Source organism: Oenanthe melanoleuca, chromosome 7 (genome assembly GCF_029582105.1).
Source record: "Oenanthe melanoleuca isolate GR-GAL-2019-014 chromosome 7, OMel1.0, whole genome shotgun sequence".
Lineage (NCBI taxonomy): Eukaryota > Metazoa > Chordata > Aves > Passeriformes > Muscicapidae > Oenanthe > Oenanthe melanoleuca.
Window position 1 is genome coordinate 12,342,363 of NC_079341.1, and position 14,498 is coordinate 12,356,860.

A 14,498-nucleotide genomic window follows, 5' to 3' on the forward strand; every position below is an offset into this window, starting at 1 on the left:
GGAAGAGACAACAGGAAAAAGAAACATTCAAGTTGAAAGTGTAATTCTGTCATTTTGTCAAGTGTCTTAAGGTATCTTAATTTAGTTTAAATTTATGTCTTAAAAAATAAAAACAAAACCCAAATTTTTTAGGATGCTGAAGTTCCTGAAAATGTGGGTTTCTGTTATGTGCAGTTCATGTTAAAGTGCTGGTTCTATATGATGATTGTATTCCAAGCTTATGTGTGTGTGTCTCTAACTCTGAAAGTGCTTGACCAAATACTGATGCATTTCCCAGATTCAAGGCATCTGACTTCAGAATCATCTCAGATATAGTTGTTTAGTTAGTTTTAGCAAAAATTAAATGCTCCTTAACTCTAGCAATTTTCAAGGAGCACACAAGAAAATGAAAAAGCAAAAAACGCTACCTTGTAAATGCAGCAATGGGATTTTGTCCCACCTGCTGCAAGAAAGTGGCAAGAATTTCACTGGTGTGGGAGAGAGAGTAGGAAAAACTACAAAAGATGAAGTTCCAGATAAAATGTTCTGTCTGAGACCTTACTGGCCTCTTTCTGGCTGTCCTGTTCAACAGCTGTGTGTAGGTTGACTTACTGAGACTGCTGAAGCACACTGTAAGTTGATCATACTGCATCATCATTAAGTGAAAACTGCTTGGTGAAAGGGCAGGAGTTTGTGTCTCTCTCCCTTTAGGTCCTTCTTCATGCTAATATGTGCATTTGGCAGGCAATTACAGAGACTGAGCAGAGGAACATCCTGGGTAGCTGTGTATCTATCTCTGTCCATGCTGCCCTGTCTTACAGTTTTCATATTCTTCTATGTTTTGGCACAGAGAAGGGGTCAGAATATAAACAGAAATTAAATTGACCTATTTAGATCATATAGTATTAAAATTTACTGAGCAGTCAGTTCTTCATGACAGAGACTTCTGTCTTACCTCGTACTTTGTTATGAAAACTAGTATTTCTCTATGAGTAAGATAGTTGGTGATTTTTCTTCCACTCTTTATGGATAAAGAAGCCAGAAAGGATTTTAAAAGGAAAACTCAGTTATGACAAACATCAGTGCATGCTATTTGCACACTGTAATGGAACTGTTACTGTAATTTTTTCCTGTATAATTGAAAATACTGCATGATTTAATCAAACGTAATTGTGCTTGCAACTATACAGTGCAGTCATCTTCTGTGCCAAAGGTTGCTCAGAGGCTTATAGAAGGTCGATGCTCTTTCATCCAATTTCCATGTTTTCAATTCCCTTAGGGCTGGATTGGTCTGAAGACAGTGGAGAAGAGTTGGAGGATTCAGAGCAAACCTCCCCTTACCAGGTTGCGTGGTCTATCCGAGAAAGCCTCGGCTATGAGAGACCTGAGTGAGTATGATTCTTTAGTATTCATGCTGGCCTTGATGTAAATGTGAGCTTCACTTCAAGTGGAGTCAGTGGAACCTAAGCACTTGTTCAAGTGTTTTGCTGAAACAAAGGATTGTTTGAACTCACTTGTTTGTAAGAGCTATGGAACAGCTTGTCACCTTCTGTCCCAGTTTCCAGCTAACTTAGAGACCTTTGTGCAGTCTGCTGTCAGAAGGATGCATCAGGGAGGGATTTAAGCTTGTTTGGCTGAATTTAATTGAGTTTAGTGGGATTTATTAATGAACTTTTGTGCCTTGATGATTGGAGGTTCTGAATTAGAATTAGATGGGGTTGCTCTTGGTTTCTTGTCTTTCCTACTGGTTTGAATAACTTTGTCAGTAAACTTGCTACATTTTGCTCATTAATTCTTGTAATAATTATGCAGGCTATGTTTTAATGTGCTTTTTTAAGGGCCATGATGTTTATTTTCATAATTAAGTGTTGAATAAACTGTCAATACTTGTGACCATTGGAAGGAAGTCATGGGACTAAAAGGATAAGCAGAGCAGGAATTAGCTGCTGGTGCAGAAAGGCTTATGATGTTTTCTATATAATGCTAAGTCACAAATCTAAACTTACAGCAGGATATGATAATATAGGTCTATTAGTGTAAATTTGAAGGTGCACAGTTAAAAGAAGGCATCTCAGGTATAGTATTGTAACAAAACTGTCCTAGTATGTTATTAACAAAGAAATTGGGGTCTCACTCGAATTTGATTATAGTTTCTGTAACATGACTCTCATTCACTGTGCAACTGGACTTTTTGATATTACAACTTTTCCCTATTTTTTTGATATTTAACTATCACACTTAGAACAATGGTGTTAATGAAATCTTACTTTGTTGTTACATTCTGAAAATTCTGAAACTTACTAGAATTTCCTGCAATTTCTAAAGATTGTCCTCAAGGTGAATGACAAAGTTGTATCTCTCTCATTAGGACACACACACCAGGGTGCTAAATATTAAGAGCCTTCAGTGAATCAAAGATATTAAGCAGAGTGTAGACTTCACTTTTTTAAAATAAGAAGGTCTTTTTTTGTTATGAATGACTTGTTTTTTAGGGCATCAGCAGTTTTAGAATGAGCTTTCACAACATTACTTCTAACTTAAAAGGCAACTTTTAAGTAAAATGTTTTGGGAAAATGTGAACAGACTTTCAGACTTCTAAATCATATGTAATTTTTCACAGCAGATATATCTATTAAATAACTTCCCTTACACTCTTCTCTCTTTGACATTTGATTTGATTCTTCCATAGATCCCTATTTTTTTGTCAACTTATAAATGTCATCTCTGTATGTTTTGTCTTCTATTTGTCTTAACTTCCTTTGGATTCTTCCTACTCTTTTCACATACTGGGAGAAAATAATATGTTTTCCTGACATTTTCTGATCCATTCTAGCATTCTGTGCACTTATCCATGATGGATAAATTTTTGGGTGCAGCTGGCTGCTTTTGTACTTCATCAGTCTGCTTAGTGTTAGTTCTTCAACAACCTTACTAATTTTGATCATGGATAAGCATTCACTTGATGTCAGCCTTCTTAAACTTTAATTCCTATTCTGCAAACTTCTGGAGATGTTTTTATTACCTGAAATGTTTCACTTTGACGCTTCTTCAGTGTGGTCTGGCTGCTGCTGAAGATGAATTCGTTCAGGCTGTTTCTGGGGAGATTTGGTTTGTCAAAATTACTCTGTCTTTCTAATCTACTGGTACAGACTGATGATTCCTAAAGGCAGCCAGTGACTTGTTACAATTCTAAATTTTGGAGATTTATTTTACTAGAAAACCAATGGAGATAATTTCCCAAAACTTTCAGCTTTTGAAATCACATACCTAAACTTAGAGGATTTACTTGCTGGTTTTCATGGTAAAATTAAAGCTCTTTTTTCTCTGTTCATTTGTATCTGAGCTTGTGGTCCCCACCAGCTAACTGCATTCAGTCATTTTCCTTTTGACTACATGAAGATAGTGGGGGGAATGCTTCTCAGAATAGAAAGTGAGCAGTTAATTTCTGCTTTACTGGACAGGTGGTTCTCAGTATTTCTGCTTGTGTGATTGTGGAGGAAACCTCTGTTGAACTTCTTGTGTGATACTCTAGCTGCTCTTAAACTCTCAAAAATTCACCAGATCTGTTTAAAATTAATGTCTTAACAGTGTCCTGGTTTTGGCTGGGATAGTGCTCATTTTGTTCTTAGCAGCTGGTACAGTGCTGTGGTATGGGTTCAGTATGAGTGCAACGTTGATAACGTTCTGATGGTTTGGCTGTTGCTAAGTAGTGCTAGCCCCAAGTCAAGGCCACTTTAGTTCCCTGTGTTTTGCCAGAGAGAGGGTGCACCAGAAACTGTCAATGAGCACAGCTAGAACAGCTGACCCCAGCTGGCCAAGGGGATGCTCCATAGCCTAGCACATCATGGCCAGGACATAAACTGGTGGAGCTGACTGCTGCTTGAGGTGGGCTTGAATATCAGTCAGTGGGTGGTGAGCAACTGACTGGTGGTATAGGGCATCACTTGTTTTTCTTGGGGTTTGTTTTTCTTTTTATTATTTCTTTTCTTTACAATAAGTAGTAGTAGTATATTTGACTTTGTTTCCATTAATTAGCTATTCTTCGCTCAACCCACAAGGTGTTTTTTTTTCTGATTCCTCTCCCCATCCCACTGGTGGAAACAGAGAGAGTGAGCATTTAGGGAGAAGGAGCATGTAGCACTGTGGTACTTAGTTGCTGGATGGGGTTAAACCATGACAACAATAATACATTTTTTGGTTCACTTGCCTTCTGGCCTTTTAATCTGTAAAATTCATATTGTTGCAATAATCTGTGGAAACGCAGGCCAAATGTTTGCTTTTATTATTCTGTGCTTTAATTTTGAAAAATTGTGTTCTGATGCTCCCTGGATTTTGGGACGCAGTGCTTCCAGGCAGGCACAAATGTTTTAGTTCAAATAATGCAGGAGTTGGCAGTGGGCACAGTGCAGGCTGGGTGCTGGCAGAGGAGGCTGCTGGGGTGGGAGGAATCCCCTGTGGGAGCAGCAGTTTGGAGAGAAAGCAGGAGCTGTTCCCTGCTGCAGATTATTGAAGCTTCTCCCTAGATTATTTGATTACTGAGTCTGGTATCTTGGAAAGTGCTGGAAAACAAATGACTTTATAACAAAATATTTTTTTTACTTCCTACGCTGAAATATAGATAAAGCAAACGTTTCAAGTATCAAGTTTGAAAAAGGAGTGTGAGTCTCTCCTCATATCAACTCACTCAAAGGATTAAATATCAACACAGTCAAAAGTTGGATTTAATAACTCCCAGTAATTAGGATAACTAAGAGAAGAAAGAAGGGAAGGTTCTTCAAAACACTGTGTAAGGAGGGATTTGAAGTATAGCTGCTGGGGTGTCTCAGAATAGAGAGCATGTTCTCATTCCCTGGTGGTGCCTGGCTGCTCGTGCTACCCTTTTGCTCTCACTTTCTGCTGCTTCGTGCTGTCTTTGTTTTCTTCCTGAACACTCGAGCAATAATCCCTCTGATATTTCCACATGACAGTCTCAAAGGGAAGGGTTGGGAGAAAGCATTTTGGATTATCAAATGGTTCATGTGCACTTTCAGAAATCTTTGTAGAAATGGAATGTCACACGTTAAGTTGAACTTCAGAAGTTCTATCTGCAGCTTAGGAGAATAAACTAAATAGAATTTGGCAAACTTGTTTATGAAAGAACAACAATAAAAGTATCTTTCATTTTCATGCCCACTGAAGAAAAAAGGTTTTGTTTTGATATTTTTAGGTTTCTTTGAACATATAAATGTTTTGGCTAATCTTACTGGCCTGCGAACAAAGTTCTGAACAGGCTTTTAGAAACTGGCTTTCAGAAATTTTGGCTCCAAATAAGCACTTGTCCATTGCAGGCATGATTTCTTTCTATACCTTTGATATATGTCTTCATCTATTTTTAAAAAAGATCTCATAAACTGAAGATTAAAAATATTTTAGCATATGATGACATTTTTTCTGACTCTATAATGTGAAAGAAGTAAAAAGTCTCAAATATAGAGAAATACACGTTAAAAAACACTCTTTCTACTGGAAAGAAACTTCTTTCCCCTAAGGAATACTCTTGTTGCTCTTGAAGTTAATTTTTAACCATATTTAAAATTAAATCAGTAACTTTGTTTAAAAGTCTTGGCCCAGAGCAGTAATGAGATGTCTAAGATATTAAAGCTACCAATAAATATATTCTATCCATTTTCCTCTTTTAGTAATACATTGGAAAAGGAAAATCTGTATTAAATACCCCACAGTCAATTGTTTCTAAACAGGTAGTTTTCCCCAGTAAGCTTTCTTTCTTAAGAGATCTTAAAAGTGTATTTTCTTCTAATTTTCAATGTGAAAATATTCTAAACATTACATATGGTAAATGTTTTTCACAGTTTATATTTGCTGCTAAGCATGTAATTGCACAGGTTAATTACTTGAAATTTATACTTCTAGAAAATAAACTGTAATCTGTTTTAACAGACCAAATACATAGTATGGTTGACTTTACATAAAACTTCACAAACACAAATGCATTTGTGTCAAAGGCTGTGCTTGCTGCTGTGGAGTTTTCATGGAAAACCTCAGTGGAGATGGCTGCATTCTTTTCCATTTGGCCTGTGTGTAAATAAAGTCAGAGTTTTCAGAAAAGAAAGTAGGTCTTCACTGTATTGCCTTTCAGGGACAGATCTGCTGTCTGTGTTTCCGGATCTTGCTTTATTTAGTAAATATCATGGCTGGTATTTCACATCTCTTGCATCTCAGCGGTGGCCTCCTTTGCTGTGCACAGCTTTGGGTGTCAGCTCGTTCAGTCCCACAGGCTCTGAATATTGTCAGCTTTTGGTTTGCTTCATTTGTTTGGATTTCTCATCTCTCCCCTGCCCTTTCTTTGTGTAACAGATAGGAAAGTTGGCAAAAAGCTTCTCTGTTTTATAATAAATAAATTTAGAGGAAAAACTGAACAGAGTCTGCTTAGATTCAATATATGTATTTTGTTGCTCCATGAACAAAAAACCCGTTCTGCAAACTAGTGCTTGTTGTGGAGAACTTCTAAGTAGCTTCATGGGCCTTGTTGTTTTAACAAGTTCTAGTGATGATTTTCTGTTTCATGACTTTCACTTCATCTAACTGAATGTGTTGACATAGTTTGATGGTCTTGTTGATATGTGCCTGGACATTCAGAGAGCCAAGATAAATGAAGAAGGGCTTTCTTAAGCCAACAAATAGTTGGATTAGTCCTTCATCTGGGCATTGCTTAGCCCTGGTCTGATCTTTACCTCAGTATCTTTGGGCTAAATATGAATTTCTTCTCTACTATTGTACTGTAACTGAACTGCAACTCTGCAGCAAGGGAAAATTGGAATCAGCTGTTAGCTGTGTTAGTGTGTATTTTGGTTTAAAAAGGACTACGCTGCCTGGCAGAGCAAACGGCATTGAAAGAAGTCAGCAGTTTAGATACTTGTTAGAATTTGACCATCTTCTCCAACATGATCATGCCTCAATAAATTTCCACACGATTCCTCACCCTTGTCTTCTCCATTAATTGCACTTTGATTTAAGCATTGGTCTCATTTGCTGAGACATTTACAGTAAATAAAGGTTAACTGTATAGATTTCTTTTTGAACAGCAGGCTCTAGACATTTAAATGTGTCAGACTTGATGATAAATTGATGTAATCTCTAATAATGACATCATAAGAAGGGCAAATACCTTTAGAATTTAAAAGGGATCCTGCTCTTGCTATTTCTCAAGTAATACTGCCTGATTTCAGCATTTGGATGTTTGTGTGGCTAAAAGATGGGTGCCAACTTAACAATTCTATTAGAATGATGAATTAGCTTAGTGGGGGAAAAAAATAGTAACTTAAAGCATATTTGTTTTTATTTTCCCATCTTCAGGTCCGATGATGACAATGCAGATGACAGGAGTTCCAGGGTGACCAGACTTTGCACTTACTTTCAGCAGAAATACAAGCACCTCTGCCGCCTGGAGCGGGCAGAATCTCGCCAGAGGAAGTGCCGGCACACGCTCCGGAAAGCCTTGCTGCAGGCGGCCAGCAGAGAGCCGGAGCGCGCGGGGCAGCTCCTGCGGGAACTCCGGAGAGCCACGTGTGCTTGTACCAGGTTAGACCTGCCCTGGGCCCGCAGGAGCTGGGGCTGGGCCGGGGGGAGATGGGCTGAGCATCCAGCAGCTGAAATGGTCAACTCTGGAACTGTAGTTATGCACGAGGCAGAAAAAACGTGACATGTAAATGCTTGTCAGAGGAGTAAAATAAACGTGGCATACAGAGTTTTCCCTGAAGACAGGTGTTTTCCAGCTTTATGTTTTAAGTTGTGGATGGTTTGTTCAGCCCAAATGTCTGGTCCTTTACTATGCCAGTAGGTGTGCTGTCTGGTCTGTAGTTCACTGCTTCAATTCAGGTTTTGTTTTTCAGACCGCTTTTTTTGAAAAGTCTGTACCTCCTCTTAATTATCTTTCCAGCAAACCAAATTTAATCTCATGCTTTTTGTTATATTCAACTCAATCTAACATTAAATAAAACTTGGCAACATAATACATAATTTCTAACAACTTTGAAGGTTATCTTCTGTGGGAATTCTTTCTAGATAATGTCAACATCCCTCCAGCTCTCAGCATATGGAGAGTTGGTTTATTCATATTCATGCAGGAACAGACTAAGTCTGAACCCTGATGTTACATTGCGGTATCAGAAGCATCCTTTTGCTGTTGTGGTTTTGCTTTACAGGATGTGTTACTGTGGGCTGTAGTGGATGGTATGAGATTCAGATTGGAGCTAGGTACTGAGAGTATATTCTGTTTAATGAGATACTTTTGTTCCTGGACAGTGGGATGTGGTTCATTACAGCTGGAGGGTTCATTGTTGGGGAGGTGGAGTGATTCTGAAGAGCTGCTCTGAGATGTAATGTAGAAGTCCATTACTAGTTTACAAAGTTGTGTATAAATTTCTCCAAACTTAAACTACAGCAAAAGGTCATCTGAATGGACAAGCTCTTGCTGGTTTTTTCCCTTTTATTTTTGCCTTTTATTAAGCAAAAAGAGTTTACATTGTTTTGGGTGGACCAGCAAAGCCACATATGCCTGTCATCACTGCTCTGGTCAATTTAAGTAATCACAGCATCTTTTCAGGTACAAAATTTTTCACAGGAGTAATACTGCTAACCAAAACTTTGCTTAGTCAAAGTGCAGTTGATGACAGAAATGTCTGGAGGAAAACAGTCAGGCTACAGACAGCTTTTTGTCAACCTAGAAAACGTGTACAGCGTGTACAGAGGTGCAAGTCAGCCCTGGAATCGCCAGCTTTGTCTCCATGAAGGTGACACATGCCTGGAACGCAGGCTAACCCCAAGCAGGCTGTGTAAGGCTTGAGTCCACACTGCTGTCTGGTCGCTGCTTGCAGCTCAGGCTCAGAGCACACAGGCTGTGCTGGGGAAGTGCCCAGCTCTGGGCACCTGCTGGTGGATTGGGCTGTAGTGCGTTGATGGAGGAGAGCTTTTATCCATGTTGAGCACGCTCAGGCTCTGCCACTCCAGAGCTCAGTCCAAGTTTGTCTGAGCACATGCTTGCATGCAGGCTCTGGGGATGCTCGGCATGTTTTGATTTATGAGCAGGCTTGGAAGTGCACTTGACTGCCATCTAGGTGTACCCAGTTCATGGAATTCTAATGACTGAGCTCATTTTGAGGGTCACCTGTGTTGACACTCACCTACTGCTGCCCTTTCTGTTGTGAGGTGTTGTAATATTTACATAGTATAGCACATAGCACCTCTCATTACAATTAAGGCCCTGTGAAATAAGAAATAATCCTGTTACTACAGTTACACCTTCACCTGTCATTGACATCTATTCTGTGTCCCTGTGTAGAGCCTGGTAGTAGTGTGCACCCATCTGGACCATGACACAGACATGTGTGTGACAATTTTTCATACTACTGTGCCACATTCAGTATAATGATTGTGTTGAATTGAACCTGAGGCTGGGGGTTTGTCTGTAAACTCTTTCATGCTTTCTTTTCAGCACAAGCCAAGCAAGGCAGAGAGATGCAGAGCCAACAACCTGCAGTGGGACTTCGAAGGGAGAGCAGTGCACTAACAAGGCCCTTCCATTCACCAGGCACTGTTTTCAACGTATCCTCTTAACTCTGTTTGGGAGTTGCATTCAGGCATAGAAGCTGTTCTGTTTTAGGGGGTGTTTCGTTTGTTTGGGGTTTGGTTTTTTTTTTTTGTTCTTTTTTTTTTCTTTTCTTTTATATTTTTGCATGATAACTAAGTTTTCACAAAGAAATATCTATTTGCTAGTGTGTCATCAACTCCTTTGCTTTTAATTTGGCTGTGTGATTTGGGTCTGTAGACAGTGAAGATAAGTGGTCTGTTACAAGTATCTGTAATAGGGACATCATTTTACTTTGTGAGCTGTACTTAGTGTGTGCAAGAAACTTTTACAAAATGATCATCCTTCACAATGACTTCGTACAAACCATGTGACTTTCAGCCTCTTGGCTTTCATATAGCTCTTGGTAGGTTCCAATAGACCCCCTTCCTGTGACAGTTTTATGGAAAAGGGTTTTTATACATAGTATAAAAAGATGGCTTACACTGACTAGAAAGATGGAAATCATACTTTGCGTTGTTTAAAGAAGCAGAATAGGGGTCACAGAACCTAATAGTCCAGATGAGGAAGCATTAGGGAAGGGTTCCCTGTGCTTGGAATTTCAAACAAATCCTGGAAAGGATGTTAAAAGTCAATGGCTGAAGATTGCAGAAAGATGAGAGCACATTAGATGTGAGTTTTGGTTCTGAAGACTATAAAAAGGCAGACTTATGACCTGTAATACTTAAAAATTCTGCAGACTTTGTTTTTTTTTGTTTGTTTGTTTTTAGCTGAAGAATTGTTGGTGCTTTTATTGGGGTGGCTCCCTTTGTTGGGGCTTTTGGTTTTGATATTAAAAGTGACTAGTGTGGTGAGCTGCTATCAGACTGCAGCACCTTTCCGATCTTCTTGTTTTGTAGATGCTTTGTTTTTATTGCTTGATTTTTTTTTTTGCAGGCCACTTAAAAGCAGTCTGCAGAGCAGTTCAAAATCTCTATGAGAGATCACCATGGCTGTGTTTGGGATTTGCCTCATGATTCTGATGAGATTTGTTTGGGTATTTTTAAAATTTTAAGTGGTCTCACTTGTTGCAGTGTGTAGAGCAGGGTAGTCAAGAGTAGTGATTTTTCATGTATTCCCATTTTTTATCTCTGCATTTTCTTCTCTCAAATGAATAGGTTCTTGGTTCTTAGCCATCCATCCAAGTCTGCTATCTGGATTGTTCTGCAGATTTTTATTTTTTTAAATTTATTTTAAACATTGTATAAACATACATAGTGATGGTGAGGTCTGAGAACCGTTCAAGATGGAAGGAGTGCTTCTAATGGTGTTTGAAAAAAAGACACAATGAAATATCTATTTGATTTGCTGTAAGTCTGGAGTCATTTTTATTTCTGCTAAGGATTTTTCTGAAGGAAATCTCTGCAAGCTTACATGTGGATTTACTTGACCTTTCTGTCTGCTTGCACATCTTTTTTTTTCAGAGGAGCAGGAAGGATCTTGAAACTTCTTTGTCTGTGCTCTAAAGATAAATGCCAAGAATGTACCTTAACAGATTGAATTAAGAAATACTTTTTCTTTAATGTTTGAGTATGGATTGTCATTAGTCTGTAAGGAAATAGTCCTGTTGACTACACTGTTCCAACTGCTACTATTGATCTATTGATTAAGACTCCAGGAAAAGGCTTCTTTTTGCTAAGAACTCATTAGTGAAATGGCTGCTTTTATAAAACTATCTCAGTATATAATAAAATCATTAGAGATTCTGCATGAATGCAGTTTTTTCACTTTAAAAGTTGGGTTTGAGCCTTGCCTAGCTTTGAACTTGAATACCAAACTTAAGGCACTCATTAAAAAATGTATCTATGGATACATAGTGTTGAAGGCTCTGATCTTTATCAGATTGATAAATCAAAGGGCGTTCCTCCACCGTTGTCTTGTGTTATTCCTGATGCAGAAATGCACAGATATCTTATTGAACCGTTCTCAGCAGCTCTTCTCGAGTTGCACAGCCAAGTTTGCAGATGGTCAACAGTGCTCTGTGCCAGTTTTTGACATTACACATCAGACACCTCTGTGTGAAGAACATGCCAAAAAAATGGTAAGTACAAAGCCATCATTGTATTTATTTGTGTATTGGGATGATCAGGAGTTTTAACCCCAGTCTTCCTATGAAGCCTTCCTTGACAACTAGCAAGTTTATGAACTTAAGAGCTTGTTTGCTATTATTTTTCTTAAAAGGCTAAAACTTGCCAAACATTTCCAATTAGTATAAAGTATGTTGTGAAAATATTTTACGTAGTTTTGGGGTTATAATAAAGTATACATGGGAATATTCTTCACCGGAGGAAATTTAATTATTGTCTTGAATTGAGAAATAGAAGATCACTGTGAGAGATCCTGTGGTCATTTTATTTGGGCTCACTTCTGGTCCTTGGGTCTGAATATAATATGAGTGTGGTATTAAGAATACTGCATCTTAAGCAGTCTCAGTACATGAGGCCCAAAGTACTTTCTAAAGGAAATGTAGATAGCAACTACAAGGATGCAAATAATGGGTTTGCTGCTTTATTTACGTTTTAATAACTATTAGAATTTCTTTAACCTCCTTCAGGGATCCATGGATCCCAGAGAAAAAGCAGTGGCCTACCTCAAGTTGAGAGAATGGAGAAATGAAGTTGATGTCCTCTGCTCTCCTTTTATGACACCAGAACAAAACCTCTAGGATAATTCACAAACCCACTTCTGTCCTGCCCCTCCTTCAAGGCTTCTTGTCTTACCTTCAATTAGGTGTAAAACTAGCTTTTTTGTTTTGTTGGGTTGTTGAAAGTTTTTTGTTGCTGTTTTTGACCAGCCTCTCCAATAGTTGTGAATTATAGAGTTTTTTGGATTAAAATGTGAGGGTTTGTGCTACAGAGATCCGTATGGGGTTTCCCCCTTTTCTAGGCAATCTTCAGTATGTCCCTCAAGGTTTACTTCTGTAGCAATATAATCCTCTGCCATTCCCATATGATGACAACTGAAGACTGATGATGGTTTGATTTATTTTTTAATGTGTCAGTGATTGCTGTTCAGAAGCAATGAGGCCTTAATTGTTTACCCACATCCTTATCCTTGTCCAGCAATATTAATTTTGTCTCCTTGGTACTATCCCTCTGTTATGTCAGCAAGCACTTGAGAATTCTGGCTTCAGCTGCTGCACATTATCCACATTAACACCACCTCACCAACAGCATTTTGTCTTTAATACTTAACAGGAGTGCTGCTAAAGGTTAGGGTTTTGCACTATTTAGTTAGGATTTGCTATGATAATTTTTAAAGTGACACTCCACAATCTCCTATTTGCAATAATTTGGTCTATATTATTTTTGCCATTGGGGTCCATGAGGAAGGAAGGGTTTTTGAAACTGTGTTTGGGTATAAGCTAACAGTCCCTCTTACATTACATTCCACATGCCTGTGAAATGACCAGGGTGAAAAAAAGCAAGGAAAGTAATACTTGTTCTTAATATGCTCCCATTGGTATTGTTTTGCTCCCAAAGGATAATTTCTTGAGAGGGGACAGCTCCCGTAAAGTTCAGCACCAGCAGCAGAGGAAACCCAGGAAAAAAACAAAGCCACCTGCACTTACCAAAAAACACAAGAAGAAGAGAAGGCGAGGCCCGCGCCGGCCCCAGAAACCCATTCCTCCTGCAGTGCCCCAAGGGAACCTCACCATGCCTGCCAGTGTCTCACTGCCAGTAGAGATACCCCACATACGGTCAGTGCTGCGCCTGCCCCTTTCCCACTGCTGGCCTGAGCATTGCCAGTGAGCTCTGCACAAAGCTGCCCAGCAGCATCTGGAGCAGGGCTGAAAGCTGCATCTGCATGAGACTGTTGAAAAAGACCTTTAGAGTGGGTCCTTTCAGATTTGAGCAGTGATTGGGTTTGATGGGTAAAATATCTTGTTCCTGATGTTGCCTCTAATGTAATTAATGAGTAACCTCAGTGTAAGTTTCCTAAAGAAACTATCTAAAAACATTTTTTCCCTACATAATGGAGAAAAAAATGTATGGGGAAGCATCCATTTTAGATGGATATGCACTGACAGCTGTCCTTTGGAGCAATCAGACTTGAACACCAGGGACTAATGTTCCTTTCTATTCAGGAGCCCCTCCACACCAGAGCTCAGTGCCGATGAGCTGCCTGATGATATCGCCAATGAAATCACAGACATTCCACATGACTTGGAATTGAATCAGGAGGACTTCTCTGATGTCCTGCCACGGCTGCCCGATGACTTGCAAGATTTTGATTTCTTTGAAGGTACCATTTTATTTTATGCTAGCATGAACACAGTCAGTGAACTGAAGAAGTGAGTGTTTCTAAACTGCATTTTCAGGAGTTGCTTGCTTTCCTACAAAGGTAATAAATTCTGGAGAAGGAAGTGTGCATTTGCTCTATTGTTTGTGAGCTCTGAAGTAAAGTAGACTTTAAGAAGGCTGTGTGCATAGTTCCCTGCTTGCTCATATAATTACTGCTCTGAATATCATAATTGGTTTAGTATTTTAATAATTCATTTTACATTTTTACTGCTTGTCAGTGTTACAGTTTAATCAAGAGTATTCTCAGTAATGGCATCTTTCTGCCATTGAGTGGGGCTGGAATCACAGTCAATATTGGTCTTTGATAAAAAGAGAACAAAATCTTTAAATACATTTTTGAAACTAGCTTTTGATCAGAAATGTGCTTGAATTTCTGCATTCTAACGCTATAACATATAACAAAGAAATTAGAGCAGCCTGGAGTTGAGAGTAGAGTACGTGATTTCTTTGGTCATTTTCTGATATAACATGACATCAGACTGTGATTGAATTGAAATTAACCTAAATTATAGTGCCTGTGTAAATTTTAGGCGCAGGCTGTAATGTGGTAAGTAAAAAGAGGGATTGTGGACCATGTGTTATTGCAGCATTGA

At 38.8% G+C, this 14,498-nt stretch overlaps 1 protein-coding gene across 3 annotated transcripts in view; it reads left to right on the top strand.

Moving 5' to 3' along the window:
* INO80D (INO80 complex subunit D) overlaps positions 1 to 14,498 on the top strand; it is a 45,696-nt gene that overhangs the window by 17,798 nt on the left and 13,400 nt on the right. For all 3 annotated transcript variants that reach the window (XM_056496223.1, XM_056496224.1, XM_056496225.1), the window contains 6 exons: positions 1,259 to 1,367; positions 7,333 to 7,557; positions 9,470 to 9,579; positions 11,509 to 11,642; positions 13,084 to 13,301; positions 13,689 to 13,846. In XM_056496223.1, the coding sequence (XP_056352198.1) occupies positions 1,259 to 1,367; positions 7,333 to 7,557; positions 9,470 to 9,579; positions 11,509 to 11,642; positions 13,084 to 13,301; positions 13,689 to 13,846 (954 nt within the window). The remainder of the gene's footprint in view (positions 1 to 1,258; positions 1,368 to 7,332; positions 7,558 to 9,469; positions 9,580 to 11,508; positions 11,643 to 13,083; positions 13,302 to 13,688; positions 13,847 to 14,498) is intronic.